This window comes from Mustela nivalis (genome assembly GCF_964662115.1).
Source record: "Mustela nivalis genome assembly, chromosome: 6".
Taxonomy (NCBI): Eukaryota; Metazoa; Chordata; class Mammalia; order Carnivora; family Mustelidae; genus Mustela; species Mustela nivalis.
The window spans coordinates 78,949,982-78,972,117 of record NC_139025.1 but is presented as its reverse complement, the minus strand read 5'-3'; the positions used below and the strand labels follow the sequence as shown (position 1 = coordinate 78,972,117).

General features: G+C 43.4%; 1 protein-coding gene across 3 annotated transcripts; it reads left to right on the top strand.

Moving 5' to 3' along the window:
* Nucleotides 1–1,704: 1,704 nt before the first annotated feature.
* Nucleotides 1,705–19,564, top strand: DUT (deoxyuridine triphosphatase). 3 transcript variants are annotated; one of them, XM_082734867.1, is made up of 7 exons: nt 1,705–1,919; nt 7,471–7,606; nt 10,257–10,348; nt 12,058–12,102; nt 18,343–18,417; nt 18,570–18,640; nt 19,066–19,564. In XM_082734867.1, exons 2-7 carry the CDS (start codon nt 7,521–7,523, stop codon nt 19,120–19,122), a joined length of 426 nt encoding a protein of 141 aa, XP_082590993.1. In that variant the 5' UTR covers nt 1,705–1,919; nt 7,471–7,520; the 3' UTR covers nt 19,123–19,564. The 3 variants fall into 3 exon arrangements, with proteins under 3 accessions (XP_082590993.1, XP_082590992.1, XP_082590991.1); XM_082734866.1 differs by lacking the exon at nt 1,705–1,919 and adding an exon at nt 6,245–6,513; XM_082734865.1 differs by lacking the exon at nt 1,705–1,919 and adding an exon at nt 6,586–6,950.
* The last annotated feature ends 2,572 nt before the right edge of the window (nt 19,565–22,136 follow it).

Below are 22,136 nucleotides of genomic sequence, written 5' to 3'. Positions count from 1 at the left end.
CGATGCAGGGCTCGATCCCAAGACCCTGGGACAATGATCTGAGCTGAAGGCAGAGGCTTCAACCCACTGAGCCACCCAGGAGTCCCTGAAATTGAAAGAGTACGTATATTTGATTTTTGTATTCTTCCTGAGCCTGGCAGAAACATTCCTGTGGGGTCAGAAGTTATATGCTAGTTTGGTGTTTTCGAATTGGATTGTAGGTACTCCTAAGGAAACACAAGATATTCTAGGAGGTATTCTGGACCAAAGGACAAACATTGAGATAGCAAACACAGTGACGTACTTTTTATTGAAATTGATCTGCCTGTATACTACTATTTCTTCTCCATCTCCCTTATTTCAATTGCCCTTCTTTTTTTTTTTTTCTTCTTAAAGATTTTATTTATTTATTTGACAGGCAGAGATCACAAGTAGGTGGAGAAGCAGGCAGAAAGAGAGAAGAGGAAGCAGGCGCCCCGCTGAGCAGAGAGCCCGATTTGGGGCTTGATCCCAGGACTCTGGGATCATGACCTAGCCAAAGGCAGAGGCTTTAACCTACTGAGCCACCCAGGGGCCCCCTCAATTGCCCTTCTATAAAAAAATAGGTATATATCTCACCCATCCTTAGCCTTACTCTGGTGCTTTGTCCATGGTGTAAAAAACTTGGCTTGAGACATAGAACTTCTACATTTTGGTACTAGGACCCAAAGTATGGCTTCTGCCTTTTCTCGGCTTACAAATACATCTGGTAAAGGTGAACTGTGGCATGATAAATGAAGTATTTTTGCCCATGGTGGAATGTTCTGAATTCAGATATAGCAGAACTATCCAGTTATGGGGAATTATAATTTTCCTTGAATGTTCTCACCTCTTCCATTCTTCTACGATGGTCAAAGAATGCACTATCCCTGAAGAAGAGTTCAAGGGTTTTGCTCTGACAGAAATCAAGAAAGTTCACCTACTGGAGAACTTCCTCATAGAAGTTTGGGCAAAAGGACAAAGATCCTAGGTGGAGATCTGGGATACTGAAAGAAAAGCAAAGAAAGTGATGTTAAAGCATTTTCAGGATAAAAATTTTGTTATAGACTTTAGACGCTGATGAATTAAGCACACATGTTTTATCTAAAACACATAGTATCAGAGAACAAAATACCTAATTAGAAAAGGGAAACATGAAATAGTAAAATATTTAAATTAATTAAAGTAAAATTAATAATAATAAAATTTGAAAGGATAAAAAGAAACAGACCATCTGAAAAGAACCCAAATTAAGATAGATCGAAGGGATGCATGGGTGGCTCAGTTGGTCAAGCGGCTGCCTATGGTTCAGATCATGATCCCAGCGTCCTGGGACCCAGTCCCACGTCAGTCTCCTTGCCCGGCAGGGAGCCTGCTTCTCCCTCTGCCTCTGCTGCCACTCTGCCTGCCTGTGTTCTCTCTCTCTCTAACAAATGAATAAAATCTTAAAAAAAAAAAAATAGATTCAGGTCCACCACGGAGCTTACATGCTAGAGGAGAAAACATACAACTGACGAGTGAAATGAATAAATAGGTAATAGCACGTAATACTACAGGCTGTGAAGAAAAAACCAAACAGGGCAAAGCAGCACATGGTACCTATGAAGAAACTATTTTTAGATAAGGGAACGTCTGACAGAGAAAGAGGAAGCAAGACTAAACATTTGAGAAAGAGAGAAAGTGGCAGAAAGCACGAGCAGGGGGAGGGGGTAGAGGGCGGGGCAAAGGAGGGGGAGCTGCAGAGGGAAGCAGACTCCTTGCTGAGCTGGGAGCCCCCCGGTACCAGGTTGGGTCTCGGGACTCCATGTTCATGACCAGAGCTCAAGGCAGATGCTTAACTGACTGAGGCACCCAGGTGCCCCTCCTCGGGTTATTATCTTGGGGAAGAAGAGCGGTTGAGAAGAGGCGAGGCAGCCAGTGAGGTAAGAGGAAAACCAGAGTATGGCCTGGTGAGGAAGTGTCTCAACAAGGAGGGGCATGATCGACTGTGAAGCTAGGAGTGCCTGGTTAATTTCCTACCCACATCTAACCACCAGAACTGGCCAACACAGCACATAGCAGGCTCCGCATGGAGAAGAGTTAATCACAGACTGGGGTAGGCACAGTTAAACCTACGGAGCACAGTGGCTAAGTGTAGGGACTCTGAAGCCAGACAACCTCAAGCTGAATCTTGGCTTCATCTCTTTCTAGTTATCAGCTGTATGATCGTGGGCAAATAATTTAACCCGTGATTTGGTTTCCCCACGTGTAATATGGGGATAATAGCACTTGCTTCTTCTGGTTGTCATGATTAAATGAGTTAATATTCATAAAGCACTTAAAATATACTTTACATAAAGTAACCATCCTATTAAGTCTTTGTTAAAAAAAAAAAAGAGAATTCTCCCTATAATGGTACAGATAGGAAGGACAGCTTGGCTTGTAAAGTACTGACTTGCATTCTCAACAGGTTCAAGTTGGCCCTAGACTTATGTAATTGAATTAATCAGCATGACTGATTGGATAATTATATTCTGATTTAAAAAACAGCAGGAAATAAGCTATGTCTAGTTCTTTGCTGTAGAGTACTGAATTTAGGATGTGTTTTCATATCAATTTATATTTCAGTGGTCATAAGTGTTGGGGTTAATGTAGAGCGTGAAATCAGCCATAATACCTGGCTTGCTAGAATGTAACACAGAGGCCACTGGGGGTGAAGGAAGGTTTGGGAGAAGGGCGTAGGCCTTTGGAATGCCAGAGCCTGTGTGAGCACGCTGTCCTTGGAGTGCCTCTGGGAGTTAACCTTCTGGGAAGCTTTCTTAGCCCAAACAGCCTACGCCTGATCTAAAGAGATGTATGCATTGTCCCTTAGGCTATGTTTAGCGGAACTCCTAGAACTTGGAGATTAGCATATCGTTATCTTTCCCATAAACATCCTTCTAGCTTCTGCAAGACCTTGTCACACCTCACGTGCTTGAGAAATAGTGATAAGGATTTGTGATTATCCTGAAGGACCAAAGTGGGAGGAAAGAAGAGCAAAGAGTCTTCATCCCCGAGTGGTTGCCCTGCTTGTCTTCTCTCTTTCACAGCAAAGTTTGCATAATCTTCCATCCGTCAGGACAGGGATCCCTGGGCATTCCCGGCACACAAGTAATGTCCAGTGCTTTCTGGTTCAGAGCACTAACCTATTACTCTTTTGCAGTTGGCTTATATGCTTTTCTCCTTCCAATCTAAAATAAACTCAGATGAAAAGCGACAATAATACACACTTTATCCACATTAGGAAATAGAATCCTTTTTTGGTCCTATGTATTAAAAAGTGTCAAATAACTTTTGTATGAAACACTGAAGTAGGTGCTTTGAAGGATTCATACAAGTTTCTGGCTCTGATGTGAAAGTTAAAATGCATAAAAGGAGGCAGTTACACAGCGGGAGTAAATGGCTAATGAATGATACAATAAGGATTGTTACAAGATAGGACAAGGCAGAGCTCACTACTGGTTGTAAAAAAGTTTCATGAATGAGGTGAGATTTTTATTTGGGTTTGGGTAAAGGGAGTCATTACAATTATTATATTTTAGGACTCAAATTTATCTCTAATGTGAACTTCCTTAGGTAATTACTAGAGAAAGTGCTCCAGCAAAATGAAGGAATAAACTAGAAGATACTAGATCCATAAAACCAAGGCTCCACTGTAAGAGAATGACAAAGGGAAGTGCCAGGATGATAGCTGTTCAGCAGGACCAGAGGGTCACGTGCAGAGATTGGAGCAAGAAAACAGGAGTGAGGGAGAGAGTAAATGGAACTGATAAGGGAGTTGATGTGTTTCAGTGTTTCATTTGATGTGACAGATGTGAGGTACTGGATTCTCTGGAGCACTTTGGGGGAAAAAAAAACCCAACAACAAGCAATAGGTGAATCAAAAACACCACTACCAACAAAGACAAATGGAAGAACAACATCCTTTATTAAACTTGAGGAGGACAGGTGTTAAAAAATAATATCACGTTACTCAACAGTGAATAATATTTACAGTCATGATTTAAGTACTGCTCACTTAACCAAAAATTATTACAAAACTCTTTGCAGAATGGGGTGGAAAGAGCAGTAAGAGACTTATTCCTCAACTAGCCTAATTCTGAAGATAATTTCTATGCCATTAAAAAAAAAAAAAACAGCAGGGGCGCCTGGGTGGCTCAGAGGGTTGAGCCTCTGCCTTCAGCTCAGGTCAAGTTCTCAGGGTCCTTAGATCAAGCCTCACATGGGGCTCTCTGCTTGGTGGGGAGCCTGCTTCCCCCTCCCTCTGCCTGCCTCTCTGCCGACTTGTGATCTCTCTGTCAAATAAATAAATAAATATCTTAAAAAAAAAAAAAGGCAACATGTAATTTAAGAAATGGGGAGGTACACTCCAGTAGAAAGAGCCAGAAAAAGTTGGAAGCATTTTCCCCTGAGGAGTGAAATGTGGGGGAGTGGTAGACCAGTTTTTCATTGCAGGCCTTGGAAAGGCATATATAGAGTAACAAAATGCATTGATTAAAAATAAAGGGGTGGACATAGGACACCTGGGTGGTTCAGGTGATTAAGCAACGGACCTTTGATGTTGGCTCAGGTCATGATCTCAGGGTTGCCAGATCTGATCCCTGTGTTGGGCTCCAAGCTGGCTGTGCAGCCTGCTTAAGATTCTCTCTCTTCCTCTGTCCCTTCTCCAACTCTCTATTTTAAAAAAAGGGAAAGAAAAAAAAATTAAGGAGTGGACAGGAAAATCAAGACTTTGAGAAGGGGTCCTATACAGGGGCGTGATGAATCTCATTCATAGGGCAAACATATATCAAGTAGTCGTCTGAGCCAGGCAGTAAGGTAGGCCCCAGGAATATAGTAGTGAGTGAAGACATACATGGTCCCTGCCCCCAGGAACTTTCCTAGAGCAAATAGACAATGAGAAAAATAAATAAATAATGAAAGAAGTACAGATTGTAGTAATACATGGTGTGATTAGAAAAGATTATTGTGATGGAACACAGTGGTGAGGCCCTTCCCTGACAAAATGAACTGCATTAGTCTTTCTGAGATGAGCTAAAACACAAGTGCAAACCAAGGAAGGATGTGTGCAGACTCCCAGGCGGGGAATTCCATCCGGGTCGTCCATAAACTTGTTAGAGAGCCGCTGTAGACAGAAGCGCCAGAGGTGAGCAGGATGATGGCTCTGATGAGTTTGGAGAACTAGCAGGGCCCAGATTATGTTGCTATAGGCGAGCAAGCGGAGTGCTCAGGTGGTAGTTATTTTTTGTTCGTTTTGTTTTAGTAAGGCAGGGCGGAACTGAAGACCCTGAGATCAAGGCACCAGCAGAAATCAAGTCAGATGCTTAACCACAGGAGTAGTCACCCATGTAAAGTTTTTCCGACGAGATAAACACAACACCAGGCGAAGTGGGTGCAAGACAAGATTTATTAAAAACACTCTCCAGGGCGAAGTTTCAGGCCTCAAGAGAAGGGGAGCCAGGAAAGTCGTGCCAGGAGGAGGTGGGCACCCTCCGGCGAGGTTCCGGGACTCTGGAAAGCAGAGTGGCAGAAGTCGCGCCCAAGACAGGGAGAAGGGGGCTTTTAAGGGCCTCAAGGGGAGTTTCAGGGGTCTTTTGGCAAGTTTCCCTTATTTGGGTATTTCGCCTGCTCGTCAGGGTCCCATTGGTCCACTGGAGCCCAGGGCGGGGGTCTCAGATTCCTGCTTGTCAGGGTCCCATTGGTCCACGGGAGCCCGGGTCGGGAGGGTATTCAGATTCCTGCTTGGGTCCTTGTTCTCCTGTCCGAGCTCAGGTTTTGTGGCGGGGGCTTTCGCCATCTTAAGCAACCCTTTCTTTCTGCCAGCGCAACAACCCAGGCGCCCCATCAGGTGGCAGATATTTAAAGGCATGGGAGAATAGTATAAATAGAGTATAATCCATAACCTCATCCACAGGAATCCCAACATTTTAAAAGGAGCCAATAGGAACCTACAGAGGTGGGGCGCATAAGGCACAGCAGGAAAGGCTAGAAGATTCCTCAACAATGCCCTAATGTCGCCATTTTTCTAAAACTGTCCTATAGTTCCCCTTTGACAAGCTGTATTATATTTTGGTTTTCAGCTTTTTTGCCTCGGTTCTGGAAATAACTGGACATATTTATATCCTAGAAAACCCAGTTTACCATTACCTATGCAGTTATTGACTCATCCCTGCTCAGGATCTCGCTCGAATCCTAGCCGCTGCCCCCCTACACGAGACCTCCCCAGCCCGCCCCACCCCAGAGTCGCAGGAAACAGCGCTAGCAACTTCAGTTGTCGCGGGGATCATCCCCAGACCATGCCCTCGCCTTCTTTTAAGGGCAAACGACACGCCGTGCACTGCGGGTGCTGTTCGGAAAGGGACACGCTGCCTTGCTCGCAGCCTAGGACGTATCACTGAACGCAGCGACTGTCACGGGCATCGTGATGCGGTTCCGTTGCTTTGCGGCTCCCCGAGATTAGAACGGGCGGAGCCATGGCCGCGACTAGGGCGGCCCCAGGTAACTCAGCAGTGCGCAGACGCCAGGCTCTGGGCCTCTAGGAAGTTCTTGCAAAACGGGCCACGAAAAAGATGCGGGTCGAAGGAGGGAGGCAGAGACGCCGTGCCTGGGGGCCCAGGGCCTTCGCCGGCCGGAGGGAGACGGATGTGCCGCCTCCGTGCGCTCCTCGTCAGACGGCGGCGGTTACTGCTTCCGAGGTCAAACGAACCCGGACGCGTCTATAGGGTGCAGACCCGGCGCGCGCCTGAGGGAGCGGAAGACCAACCAGCGCCCCAGCCTGGGGGGAATGACTCCCCTCGGCCCTCACCCCGCGCTCCGCCAGCATTTCTTTACGTCCGTGCTCCGCTTGCGCGCCGGGCCGAGAGCCGAAGCCGCGGGGCCTCCCTTCCGGCCGCTGTCCAGCACTCGCAGCCGGAGCCGGGGCTGCCGCGGCGCCAGTAATGTCGGGGCGGGCTGCCAGGACGCGCCTCGTCGGGCGCGTGGGGAGGCTCAGCGCCCGGCCGGCCCTCGCCGCGGCCTCCGGGAGAGGAGGGGGAGGAGGGGGAGGAGGCGGCGGGCCGCCGGGACCCGGAAGCCCACCGGCTTGGGCCCTGGAAGGAGGAGCAGCCCCTCTCCGCGCGCGCGCGCGAGTCCATTAGGCCTCCTGTTGGGGGAAGTGGTCGCTTTCTGTGGTGTGAGCGGGAGGCCTCCGTAGCTCTTCAAGCACGGGATGGCTCTGTACCCTGAGCTGGAAAAGCCTGAGAAGGCGCAGGAGTTTCCTACCCCAAATCCGCTTTCCCAGAGGCCTTTGCAACCCCAAGTTGAATCAGGCGTCCCCTCTCAGCCAGGATTGTGGGCTCGTCCAGGGGTGGGCCGGCGGGAGATATAAGTTCTGGCGGGCGAACTAATTCTGTATCCCTCTGTCTTGTCTGCTGCTGTCCTTTCTCGCGTGCTGTCCTGCCATGCCCTGCTCTGAAGCGACACCCGCCCCCTCCCCCAGCAAGCGGCCCCGGCCTGCGGAGGACGGCATGCGGCTTCGCTTCGTCCGGCTCTCCGAGCACGCCACCGCCCCGACCAAGGGGTCCGCGCGGGCTGCGGGCTACGACTTGTACAGGTGAGTGGGGACTCCCGGCCGCCTTCTGCCCGCGCCATCGCTGCCCCACGCGGAGAAGGCCCGGTTCTGGAGTTCTAGGGCTCTCAGTCATGTTCGCTTATAATCTTGCCATCTGTTGCCACAGCTTCCAACTTCGCCTGAAAGATTACAGAAACAAACCCTTTTTGCTTATATGTAGGCTTTCCGTCCTTTTCTAGTGTTGAAAAATTTTAGTTTTCCTCTTGAGCATAAATTCAGTAAGAATTTGACAGGAGCGTGCAGAATGGTAACTACAGATAAATGTCCACCAAGGCATTATTTGTTTTGCAACATTTATCGTACCCTTTCCAAGTGGAAGGTAGAGGTGAATAAGGCCCGCCTTGGCTTCAAAGCGTGGCCTGCGGGTGATGCAGGGCACAATAGGAAGAAAAGGCACGGGGGACGTCTAGGTGCTGAGTGTGGAAATAACCCAGGGAGGATGAATGAAAGGTGCTTCTGCCTTAAAGGAACTGTGGAATTTCTCTGTATGTCCCTATTTAAGTTCACTCCAAGTACTGGGAATGTCAGAAAGAGTACGAATATGAATCGCGTTGGGAATGTTGGTAATGCTACCACCCTTCCATCGGTTCAGCACTTTTTACCTCTACTAAAAACTTTATGTGTGCGATTTTTTTAAAAATCCTTGCAGCAGTCCTGAAGTAGTTGTTACTAACCTTTTTACAGGTGAGGGTATTTGTAAAGAGCTGAAGTGATTGCCCCAGGGTTGGAATGTAGTAAAATTTGTGACCCTTAATTCATTGCTTCCCCCTGCCCTTAACTACTGTGTTTGGTCACTGAAGCCTTTAAGGTAAATGAACAGGGATACTGGGGGGAATGGGTGTTTACTACTTGACTACATCCTTAGGATTTATTTTAAAGCATCCTGGGTAATTCTATTGTGAGAACTACTGGTCTAAGTCATACAAGTATAGGAGAAGGGGAGAAAGGAGTGTGTGAGGCAAGTAATGAAGAAAGGAAAGAAAAGGAAAAGCGAGTATGGCCTGTTATAGCTGAAAGGGATGTATTCAGTCCCTTGGTTTTCATGGATGAAAGTGGAGTGATGGAGTACTATGTCTGGGCATTGTGAGTCATATGAGAGATTTAGATTTAAGATACTTAAAATATCCTTCTAATGAACAAAGATGACTATATACAGAAATAGACATGGAAATAACTTCTCTCTAATAAATTAGTCTAACTATTGAAAGAGGAAGTCCCAATGAAAGAAGTAAAAATGTAATACTGTTACTAGTCTGCATTAAAGTCTCCTAAATAACTCATAGTTCTGCTCATCATAAAATCTCAGATTTCTATTGAAGGGAGCTACAGTCATAGCAACAGTAGCAGCATTTGCTGGGTGGATCTTAGAGAATCGGGTCCTTAGTAGTGCCCTTCTCCAGGGCCTCTTCTTAGTGATCATCTCTGTCCCCCAGGCAGTGAGGTTCATGGTGTTGGCTTGGTAAGCTTGGTTAACTCCCGAGACCGCAGAACAGATAAAACAAAGCTCTACTCCCCCTTCCTCCGTGTTGTCCACCCATTTTCTCCTTCCCTCTGCATGTCCTCCCTAATCATTAGAGGATTGTTGTGAGAATAAAATGAGTTATATACAGCATTTAGGACTGTACCTGGCACAGAGTAAGGGCTTAGTAAATGTTAGCTGTTATTAGCGAGTATTTGCCCTTCTTTCTTGGCTCTTTTTCAGAGGGAAATGATCCATACGTAGCTGTGGGTTTGGTGTGTCTGTGGGAGTGGGTGAGTTCAGGATCTTGCCATGCCACCATTATTTGCACATCCCTCCTTGGTTTTTTCTTTTTCTTCCTCTTTTTATATTGTGTTAGTGAAGCATGCATCTTTGAAAAGTCTGCCTTTCTGCCAGCCCCTGCTAATATGCACATCAATTTCCCAACAGATTTTGTCTGGGGAGAACAAGATTACATGTTGATAACCTCTTAAGCCAAAAAAATTCACCAGAATGACTATATCTAAAGGTAGCACCATTTTAAGAATCAACTAAAAGGAAATGTCTGCCACTACCTTCTTCATAAATTTTTAAATTCACCAGAATGACTATATCTAAAGGTAGCACCATTTTAAGAATCAACTAAAAGGAAATGTCTGCCACTACCTTCTTCATAAATTTTTATTTTTAAATGATCTCTACACCGAATGTGGGGCTCCAGCTCACGACCACGAGATCCAGAGTCACATACTTGGAGCGTTTGGGTGGCTCAGTCGGTTAAGCATCTGACTATTGGTTTCAGCTCAGCTCATGATCTCAGGGTTGTGAGATTGAGCCCTGTGTTGATTCTCTCCCTTTCCTTCTCTCACTTCTGCCCTCGCTTCTCTCTCTCTTTCTCTCTCCCCATCTCTAAAAAAAAAAAAAAAAGGAAAGGAAGGAGGAAGAGTTACACACTCCACCGACTTAGCCAGCCAGGCACCCCTAAACTTTTTTTTAAATCTGAATTGGAAATTTAGAGTACTCAACTCTTAGATGGGTTATTGAAATTTAAGATTGCATGAATTATTTTGTGATTATTTTATGAGATGTATTTAAAGCAATTCTATATATTTAGGAAAAAAAAGAAATACAATTTTATGAATAAATACTGGTAATTTCCTTTCATTTTCCTAGTGCCTATGATTATACGCTGCCACCTATGGAGAAGGCCCTTGTGAAAACGGACATTCAGGTAGCTCTTCCTTCTGGGTGCTATGGAAGAGTAGGTAAGTGATTTAAGACATGGTAACTATTTGTCAAGCTCTTCCTTTGTGATCTCTTCCTTCATCTCAGTTTCATTCAGGGTATAAGTGAGGGAAGGGATATTGTTTGGCATGGGTCCTAAAATAAAGAAGTGCCAGCTGTGATGGCAGATACAGCTGCTTGAAAACTACATTTCAGTTACATATCTCTTTTTTGCACACACATATACGCCTACCACCGCCCCCCCCATCCTCCCCCTCTCTCTTTTCTGATTCCTTGAGCTCTTAGGAGGCTCACGTTGGACGTGGAGTTTTTCTCTCAACTCCTCACTGAGACACGGAAAACACAGGTGGTTTTTAACTGAACTCCCCCTCCAAGGATCGGACTGCATCTGAGGTTAGAGGTCTTCGTGAAGATGATGAAGAGAATGAATGGCTAATGTTTGTAATAGAAGAAAATAGAGGCACGGTTGGGCTAATGGCACACAGCATCTTTTATCCTGAGAGTAAAACTTTTTGCTTCTCTTCGCTCAGAGTCCATCAGACCATTTAGCCTTTCCCCCTTTGGGTGTTCTCCCAAGGGGTATGTTGGGGTCTCGGGTACCCTTCAGGTACCATCAAAGTGGGAAGAGCTATGACAACGAAGAGCCGGTCGCTGTCACTGGAGAGAGCGTTCAGAATGTTCTTAAATTGCATAATCACTTTCTAGCTTCAGAGTAAACATGAAGGAACAAATGGAACTGTGGGTGGGAAGGGGCTAGACCACCACCATCTTGTGACCATGAGTGTGAGAACTGCTCATACTTCTGCCTTTCAAAGAAAAACGAGATGGGCTCTTTCTTTATCTCCTTTTGGTAGCATTTGGCTGAGAGTATTTTGCGGGGTAGAGATGAGGAGATGGAATTGAAATAAAAGGAAAAGCAGGAAGCAGCAGCATTTAATGACAAGTGCCTGATTTAAATTATTCTGGAATAGAAAACTAGAAGCTGGAATAATTAATGAGAGGCCTGATGCTCAAGTCAACAAATGTAAGGTACAAAGTTCGCTTGTTTATGCTTTCATTTTAAGAATAAAAAACACGAGAATTGAATTTTTAAGGATTAGTTTTTGACCATGTGCCTGACTGATACCAGGCCTTTTATCTTACTCTGGTTCGTTTGTTTATACAGACGCATCATTTGGCTTTTGAATTAAGAGTAAGATTCCCAGTTTCTAGGCTAAGCTCTGCTACTCCTTGGTTAAGTTTATATCTGTCTCTCTCCACCTCCTCCTCTGCCCTCTTCCCATCTAGACTGCATCATGTTCAGATCTCCCATCTTAAAACAAAAGTCTTCTTCCTCAGCCCTGTTACTGCCAGCTGCAGTCCGCCCTTTGTGGCAGACTGCTTGAAAGCGTTGGCCGAGGTTATCCCCAGTTGTTCATCTCTCAGTCTACCCCAATGGTCCACTGCCAGGCCACTGCGAATCCTCAATGGACTGAAGTCGTGTGGGAGTGATTTAAGCTGCCTTTGAATTAAACTTTGTCCAGTTTTTCTACACTGTTCTTTCCTATTTTAAAAAACAGTATAATAAATAGATTCTTGGATCCAGAACCATCTGCTAAAGTTAAGATGAAGAGGTAGATGTCTTCGGAGATGAGAGTGGCATGCTGAAATTGTGTAAATTACATCCAGTATTGCATCTCCCCCTGCAAAGGGGCCCACTTCCTTTTTGTTTTTGTTTTTTGTTTTTTAGCTCCCCGTTCTGGCTTGGCTGCAAAACACTTCATCGATGTAGGAGGTAATATGTTTACAATTTCATTCTGTAAATATGTGCTTGTGTTTACTTTGCCTTTGCTTAACAGGTAGTAATCAAATGACAGATTCAAGACAAGAAAATGATTTTTGTTCTTTTACCTCTTTAGAAAGTTCCACCTCTGAAATAATAAACAATCGTGATACAGTTTCAGATTTTATTTGGTTATGTCTAATTTTAAAGTGACCATGATGAAATGCATGTTGTTTTAATAATAGGCTAACTAGACATTATCCTATGGATAGGATTTTTGCCCTGGCTTAGTGATAATCTGTGTTTAGTTCAAAAATGACTCTATTCTTGAAAGAAAGTTAGTTTTATAAGGGTAGGGAAAGCTTTCATGTCATTTTTTTTAAGCAAGTATGTTTTGCTTAAGTAATTAAATTATTTAAGCATCGCTGTTAAATTATTTAAGCAAAAGTTTACAGAAAATGCAGGTCAGTCTTGTAAGAATTTTCATACCTGTATAGGAGAGCTATCCACATTTGGCAAAATATAAAAAGTGACTCCCTAGGTTAGAAGAGAAAACACTATGCTTCCCTATCTACATTTTTTGTCAAGCGAGTACTTAGCGACTCCTGTTTCCCTTATGATAAAGCCTTACATCTCCCAAAGTCAACAACTTCATTGTAGAGCCCCTTTCGTGAAGAGCCCCATCCCTGCTTGGCCCTCGTGCTATCTGCTGCCTAACTACCCTCACCATCAGGAAATTCTCACCTTTCTGATACTGTGTTCCATCTCCTTTCTGGAGTACTGACCTTTGTCTCGACTTGAATTCCCATCGTAGTGAGCAGAGTGCCTCACTCAATTAGGTATCCTGGCCCTCCAGTTCGTGGGTATGCTGGATTTTCCAAATCCCTCCATACTTACAAAGCTACTTTTTATTTTATTTTATTTTATTTATTTATTTGCCAGACAGAAATCACAAGTAGGCAGAGAGGCAGGCAGAGAGAGGGGGAAGCAGGCTCCCTGCTGAGCAGAGAGCCTGATGCGGGGCTCCATCCCAGGACCTTGGGATCATGACCTGAGCCTGAGCTGAAGGCAGAGGCTTTAACCCACTGAGCCACCCAGGCGCCCCACAAAGCTACTTTTTAGCAGATAGAGAACTGACTTAGAGATCATCCCAAGCAGACATATAAACCCTGGAATCTTCACCCGTGATTCTAGTCCCTCTGTTCTTTACGCTGCAGTTAAATGCTGGGTGTCCCCTCACTCCATCTCTCACCAACCAGGTGCTGCCCTAAATTAGCTTGCCATTAACTGGTGCTGCAGGCATTAAGTAAGGAATGAGGCATGTCCCGGGCTTGTTTCTGGCCTGCCCTTCAGCCTCCTCTTAGTGTCACTAGGTGGTGCTGTGGGGCAAGACAGGATTCCCAAGGCGGCCCTTGGGGACTGAAGAGGAGCCAGGTTTGACATAGCAGGAATGAACAGCCCCTTTGGCTTGAGAATTGCCTGGGCTCAGTTATGCTTGCTTTTCAAAAATACTTTTATAACATCAAGTATGGTAATTTAGGACTGTAACTTCAGAATATAAGAGATTACATATATTTTTAAGGAAATTTCAAAGGGTTGTGAAAGGAACATGGGCTTTGGAGTAGCAACTAGACTTGGGTCCCAGCTTTGTCATTCATAGGCTAGTTAGTACTTTCTGAGCCTCAGTTTGCTCTTCCATGAAATGAAAATTAGTGTGCCTGCCTCACAAGGATAGGAGGATTGAGTGATAATACATGCAACATATCTCTTGGCACTTATTAGACCCTGTAAGTTATAGTTCTTTTTTTTTTTTAATTTATTTATTTGACAGATAGATCACATGTAAGCAGAGAGGCAGGTAGAGAGAGGGAGGAGGAAGTAGGCTCTCCGTGGAGCAGAGAGCCCAATGTGGGGCTTGATCCCAGAACCCTGGGATCACAACCCGAGCCGAAGGCAGAGGCCTTAACCCACTGGGCCACCCACTTGCCCCTATAAGTTATATTTCTTCTAGAGAATTCATAGACTTTTTTTTAATGTGGCAACGTTTTTGTGGGTTTTTTTTTTCTGACTTTGTAACTAATTTTTGTTCTGTTTAAAACAACCTTCTGAAGGATTCATGTAAACGAAACGGAAAGTTAGTTTGCCTGGTGGTTGGTGTGGTATTATTCATAAAATCACATTGTGGTGTGTTCTTGGATGCAGAGTCTCTTAAAAATGTCTCTTAGGCACACGTTTATCATAGTTGGCCACAGTTTTTACTTCAGAAGAGAGATGTTGTTAGAAATCCCAGGCTGTAAATAAGGGTCAAAGGGAAAAGTTGAGTATGCAGGATTCTGTTCAGAATTCACATCTGGTAGGTGTGGATAGTTTTCACTAAAGAAGGTTTCCAACAAATGACATGCCAAAGTCTTGACACAGTAAAACTTTTGCCTGAAGTCAGTTAATTACTCTGCCAGTTCCAGTGTATGATTTTTCCAGTGATAACTTCAAAATACTTTCTGCTTTCTCATGAAAAGAAATATCCCTGATGCTTATGTTCCTTATGTAGAAAAAGAATGTCTTGGGCTTTTCTTGAAGGAAAGATTGCCTCTGAGTAATGAATAAACTTGGAACAATTGGATTTTTCATATGGTTGGCATTCATGCTAAAAAAAAGTATTATTGAGGATGCATTTTTTTCTGCCATACATTTTAATTGACTTTGAACAGCTTCATTTCTTTTAGTTAGTTAGTTATAAGGGTTTTCACATCTCTATGTGCGAAGCAGAAAATCTTGGTGGATATCTGGCTTTACAGAGTTCAAGACACCCGATTTGTGGGTATGCTAGATCTGAGTTTGATGAGACTACCTGATAGCTACATAGCAAAGGTCTTTCCAAAAGGGATCATTTTTGTGTGGGAGAAGATGCCATATAGTAAAAACATAAATACTTACAGATCATAGGTAAAAGATTTAAATACCCAAACAAACCGATAAGGGAAATTGTGCAATCAGGGAAAAAATCATAAATAAAATATAGAATAGGCATATAAATGTGCAACAGACATACAGAGAAAAAACATTCTAACCTCATTAGTCATCAGGGAAATGCAAAGTAAAGCCATGAGATAGCACTTTTCACTCATCACAGTGGCTAGAATTTTTTTTAGGATTTTTTTAAAAGATTTTATTTATTTATTTGACAGAGAGAGACACGATGAGAGGGAACACAAGCAGGGGGTGTGGGAGAGCTAGAGAGAAGCAGGCTTCCCACTGAGCAGGGAGCCTGATACGGGGCTCAATCCCAGGACCCTGGGATCAAGACCTGAGCCGAAGGTAGACGCTTAACAACTGAGTCACCCAGGCGCCTTGAATTTTTTTTTTTCAATTGATATATATATATTTTTTAAGATTTTTATTTTATTTATTTATTTATTTGACAGAGAGAGAGAGAGAGATCACAAGTAGGCAGAGAAGCAGGCAGAAGGGGAGGCAGAAGTAAGTTCCCCGCTGAGCAGACAGAGCCCGATGCGCTCTATCCCAGGACCCTGGGATCGTGAACTGAGCTGAAGACAGAGGCTTAACCCACGAGCCACCCAGACACCCCTAGAATTTTTTTTAATTGGGGGTGTCTGGGTGCCTCAGTTGATTAAGCGTTCAACTTTTGGTTTCAGTCCAGGTCGTGAGATCTGGCTCCATGTTCAGCAGAGTTTGCTTGAGAGCCTCTCTCCCTCTTCCTCTCTCCTTATCCCTCCCCCTCACTCACATGCGTACTTTCAAATAAATAAGTCTTTAAAAAAAAAAAAAAGATTGCTGTCATTTGGTACTGGTAAGGACTTTGGAATTGGGCATTCTTAAATATCGCTGATAGAAGTTTGATTGCTATACCTTTTTTGCAAGGTAATCTAGAAATATCCATTAAAATTTTAAATGTACACACCCTTTGATCAGGGAAGTGCCTTCTGGAAACTTTGTGATGAGACTGAAAATCACTAAAATACAAGGACATCTGACACCTGACTAATATACAAGAAAGTAATACGTAAAATCTATTTCTGTAACATTGGCTACCCGAGGGAAGGTAGGGGAACATTATTTTATTTTATATGTATGTGTAGTAATTGTGTAATCTAAGGTTTTTCTTACAAAGTAGAAACTAAGAGTTCAGAAGTCCGTCTGCATTGTCTTCATTGAGCCCCTTCCAGACAAATGAGTACTTGCCTGCACTTGAGATCTCCAGCTCAGAGATTCTATGGTCTTCTGGGGTCACACGTTCCAGCAGGGAATAGCGTGTTCTCTGCAGGGGTTTCTCCACTGAATCCCATCCAGGTTGTTGTACAGCCAGAACTTTCTGTGTGTAGATAATACAGAAAACAGCTGGTCCCATCGTTCTACCAATTACACATTAAGGACTAATTTAATGGTCAAGTGGCAGTGGGGAAAGATGCCAGTTTTCAGGATTCTTTGAATTGGTCAAGGTTTTGTTTCTATGCAGCTAGCAGTCTAGACATGATATGAACGAGCTCTGCTGCCTTTCTGCTACTTATCTGCCCCTGCTTCTCACGGTTTAAAATTACTTATCTTTGGGACGCCTGGGTGGCTGCCTTCACCTCACGTCAAGATCCCAGGGGGATTGGTCCCGGATCAGGCTCCTTGCTCAGCGGGGAGCCTGCTTCTCCCTCTGCCTGCTGTTCCCGCTGCCTGTGCTCTCTCTTTGACAAATAAAATAAGCATTTTAAAAAATTAGTTATCTTTAATTCAAACTCTTAAAAATGTTGTGTCAGGAACCTTTAAGAAGGCTCAGTTTGATTTCATTTATCCCCAGTTAGTTATTCATAAAGCACAAGCATTCATTTAAACTTCTTCCATAATCCTCTGGAGAAATCTAAAAGGTTGGTTTTTCTGAGTACTTTACCCCGTGCTGGATTTTTCCCTCCTACAAGAAAATTGAAAGGGAAGTCTTACTTTTGTTCTTTTTTTTTTTAAAAAAAAAAAAAAAATTTTTTTTTTTTTCAGTTGACCTTCAAATAATTATGAGTTTGGTCAGTCAGCATTGATACCCATTGAGGTACATTCCTGATTATTTTTCTTTTCTTTTTCTTTAATAAGAGTTTTGTGTGTTTGGTTTTTAGGAGGTGGGATGTTATTAATACATAAGCTATAACATGGACCTACATTTAATTGGGGTCCCATGAGTCCTAGCCACCATCTAACAAACTGGGAGGAAAGAATGAACATGTATAAAAGGAAATTGGCAGTGGGGAGGATGAGGAGGAAGAGAAGTGACTCCTAATAGGGGATTTTGTTTCAGGGTAATGAAAATGGTCCCCCAAACTGATTGTGGTGATGGTTGCACAGTTCCACAATTCTGAATATTCTAAGAACCGCTGAGTTGTGAATTATATCAGTATTGAAGGAGGAAACGGGAAGGCCTGCTACACCTGTGTTACCTGTGCTTATGTTTATGGAAACATTTTAAGTTCTTGGCTCAAAGTTAAATGCCAAAAGCCTGGTAAATGGACCTCTCTGGGCCAAGGCAGGGCCCTGGCTCAAGTCCTCTCCTGCAAAGATTTGTTGTCCCTGTGTTTGTAATCTCAAACAGGTCCTGATCACACACAGGGTTACGGAAAAGTGTGCTCATTACTAGGCTGATGTGCAAATGTCTTCCGAGAGCTCATGCTCTAAGAAGGGCTGGTGGCTCACATTAAAAAGGTGGAATATGAATGGAAGGATTCACCTCCATTTTTTAATTTTTGTTATAAAATGAGTGTTCTGATATTAGCCGGCCTGAGGCCTAACGGCATCAGCACTGAGTAATTCCACTGCAGATCTTCAGGCTGTTGGACATTTTTATTTATGACTCCATCATATTTCAATCTGGATGTTAGTGGGAAGCAGCTACCAGGAAAAGCCCTTAAAGCCCAAGTTGTACTTTTCTTCTGGTCTTTTTAGCAGGTGTGCAGCAGATGCACAGGAGTTTGGGAATGAGGATGACCCATCTGAGATCCTAAGTACCTACTCCCCAGTTTAGAATAAGAAATGGCACCATCTGTAAGGGTGACAGGTGGGAAAATTAGGACCATTCTATGTATTTGCATTTTAGTAAGACTCATTTCTTAGTTTCCAGACTTTACCTAGTTCCAGAGCAAAATTCACTTACTTGTTTGTGAGGATTAAAATCTCGGAGCTACATAAGAATGGTTTTGAGGTAATTGTCTACCCTCAGTGTTTTGGTAGCATAAACTGCGCTCATGTTACTCTTCTTTTCCTTAGCTGGCGTCATAGATGAAGATTATAGAGGAAATGTGGGTGTCGTGCTATTTAATTTTGGCAAAGAAAAGTTTGAAGGTATGTTAAATGCATTTAGTCACATAAATGCCGTAAGTTTTCTGAATCCTGAGTGTCTGGATAACACGTGCTCCCTCTAATTCTGACTGTACAGGCAAGATTAGAGAAAGCATTAATAAAATATCAGTAATAAACTCTTATTTCCTTTCAAGTCAAAAAGGGAGATCGGATCGCACAGCTCATTTGTGAACGGATTTTTTATCCAGAAATAGAGGAAGTTCAGGTAAGTATCATAAAAGCCAAGCAGGGAATAAATGATGTCACCTCTTTAGTGAAGGGAAAAATACAATTTCAAAGGTTTCCTATGCTATTTGTAACTAAATAATAGCACATATAATAGTCCTATTTAAAGCAAATTAAAAACTTAGTTTTAGAATTTAATGAATTTTTTCTTTTAGCTATTATATGGCATTACTTTGGGTAATAAATCATTTAAGTATACCCTGAAATTCTTTTTCTCTTAGCTTTTTTGAAAATTTCCCAATGTTTTATTTATGGAGCTTTAAAAAAAATTGATTTTCTTTTTGTAATCTCTTTGAAAGAATAAAAGTCTTACAGCAAGAATAATAAAAGTCTAACAGGTTAGGAGCTAGAGAGAACTGGAGAACTGAAATTAACTACCTGGCAACCACCTTTATGTCTTTTCAGGTTTTAGATGACACTGAAAGGGGTTCAGGAGGTTTTGGTTCCACTGGGAAGAATTAAGTTATGCCAAGAATAGAAAATGAGAAAACATACTGTTTCTTAAAAATAAAGAGTTTTTGCTTAAAGTGTTTTGGTGTTTTGCACATCTGTAAACATAATAGCTATAGTTTCTAAAACTGGTTCTCTTAGGAATTAGGAAAAGATGCCTCTGTTGGGGGGGGTCCCATAAAACCTGACATGCTTATGTTTTTACACATCTGATTATTGTATAAATCTGTGTGGTGACCTAATACAAACTGTTTATTTTTTTAATTGGATATATATCGATTACAGACCCAAAAAACCCTGTATTATTTAATTCACTAAATGCTTTCTCTTCAACTTATTTAGTTGCTTTGTGAATAATAAGCAGTGCCTTTCATTCAACGAATTTGAATTCTTTCACAGATACAAATTATTATATGAAGTGAACTAAAAAGATAATAAAAAGAAGTTGAAGTTATTCCTTGTTCGTACCTTCTCTTCATTGCTCTCAAAAATGTTTTTGATCTCGGGGCTCCTGGGTGGCTCAGTCAGTCAAGCGACTGCCTTTGGCTCAGGCCATGATCCCGAGGTTCTGAGATGGAGCCTCACGTAGGGCTCCTTGCTCAGTGAGAAGCCTGCTTCTCCCCTCCCTCTGCCTGCCACTTCTCTGCTTGTGCTCTCTGTCTGTCAAATAAAATCTTAAAAGAATGTTTTGGGTTTTTATTTAAAGATGTTATTTATTAGTTTGACAGATCAGTAGGCAGAGAGGGGGGGAAGCAGGCTCCCTGCTGAGCACAGAGCCTGATGCTGGGCTCCATCCCAGGACCCTGAGACTATGACCTGAATAAAAGGCAGAGGCTTAACCCACTGAGCCACCCAGGTGCCCCCCAAAAAGTTTTTGATCTTAAGGATCTTAGTGACATTTGGGAAGAAGAGAATCCTTAGGTTATTTTTTTTAATTACTATTATTTTGGGAGGGGTGGAGAGAGGGAGAGAGAATCTTAATCGGGCTCCATGCTCAGCACGGAGCCAACACCAGGCTTAATTTCATGACCCTGATAGGATCTGAGCCAAAATCAAGAGTTGGACTTTTAACTGACTGAGCCACCCAGGCAGCCCTATTGTTATCTTTTATTCATCCTTTCAGTAGGCCCCATGTTGGCTGGGTAGAGCTGTGTTTGTGAAAGGAGTTGTAACCTGGGTATTTGCAGATGGTTGGTTCTTCTGATTTCATTCCATTGAATAAATTGTACAAGTTGTATGAGTTTCCCTCAAACAACAATAGCACACACAGCGATAATAGGCCATAGGCAGTTTAATAGGGATCAAGTACATAATGATGTGTGTTGGGGCCGCTGGGTTTGTTTATCCCAGGTATTTTGAGTTACTCTGTGTGAGCAGCGTGCCCTTGCGGGTGCGGGGGCTGAGTTTATGCATTAGCTTGATGGACTTTGTCTGCAGCTTTCCAGGCACGCTTTCCTGTGCTATATGCCCAGACCCCTTTGCACCAGGGCTTTGAGTGTCACTAAGGCTTTGCTGGTCAGACGTCCTGGTGTCGGATTCATGGGACATTTTGCAAGTGTGGGCCATACAGATGGGGGTGCTTCTAGAGCTGGTGACCCTCAGCTGCCCAATTCCTGGAAGCACAGGCTAGAGTTTGTTTCTTCTCTCCTCCCAGTGAATCTTTAGGACATGTTATATAACCTGCAATGTAGTATTTTCCAGCTGTGGGTCTCAATTCATTGGTGAGTCATGAAATCAACTCCTCGAGTGCATTTTTAAAAACTAAATAGAGAAGCAGCTGAGGACAACCCACGTCAGATGGGTAAATATTGTGAACATTGTTTGAATTACATATTTGTGTGTTTGTTGTATACTGGGTCATGATATAAATTATTTCTGCAGTCAATAAAATTCAAATAAATCTCTTAGTGCTCAACTAGTGGATTCTATTCTCTGAACCCTGACCAGTACATAGTAACAGTTGAGTAAGAACAAATGGTATGATGTGACTGCCAAGAGATTTGGCTTAGCTCACACTGTTAATATTCGTTCCACTTACTGAAAGTCTGCTTTACTATTACAAACTGCTTGTTTTTCTCAGAGCATACCTGTGGGAGAGTAGATAAAACACTCTTTATAGATGACAAAAGTGGGCACAGAAATGTTGAGTAACTTGCTTAGTATTTCATCTCGTGACCATGGTTAAAACTCAGGTCCTGTGGCTTCAAAGTCCATGTTCTTTGCAGTATCTAAAGCCTTCCGAGTGGTTGAGAGAATACAAAAGGGAAGAGATGGCTAATGACAGTCCTCTAATTTATTCGTACCTGGCGTCTGTTTCCGTCGGGGCATCGTACTCAAGGGAGGTTGTTCAGATCTGAAGCTACTCTGAAAGAGACTTGGAACCATGCTCATGAGGGAGAGATGGAAGATGGGGTTGTTGTTTGGAGGAAAAGTGTGTGTTGGGTGTGGGAGACTGGCAGGGGGCTGGCTAGAGAAAGTCCCTGGAGTATGATCGGTCTTTGATTTTAAAGACTCAAAGGGAATTAGGTTTGTCATTTCCTAAGTGAGAAGAGCACGAGGAGCACCTCTTGTTCTAAATTAGCCTTTGACCTCAGGTGCGGACACCGAACTCCCGAATCCCTTGTCACTTCCTGGATGAGGACTGTCTTGTCCAAATGAGGGCATTCTGGGTGGCTTCCTATGGCTCCTGGGTGAGGGCTGGTTCCCAGAAAGATCAAGCCATGATTAGAAGCTTAGCATTTCCAGTCCACCCCACTGAGAGGAGAGAAGGGCTAAAACTGGAATTAATGGCTCATGCCCATGTGATGAAGCCTCCACAAAATTCCCAAAATAAGAGGTTAGGAGAGCTTCCGAGTTGGCAATGATGTGAAGGTGCTGGGAGAATGGAGAGCCTGCAGTGGGCATGGAAGCTCCGTGACCCTTCCCATATACCTTGCCCTCCTTATCTTCCATCTGGATCTTTGATTATGTCATTTAATCAACTGGTGAACAACTGTGTTTTCCTGAATTCTGTGAGACACTTGCAA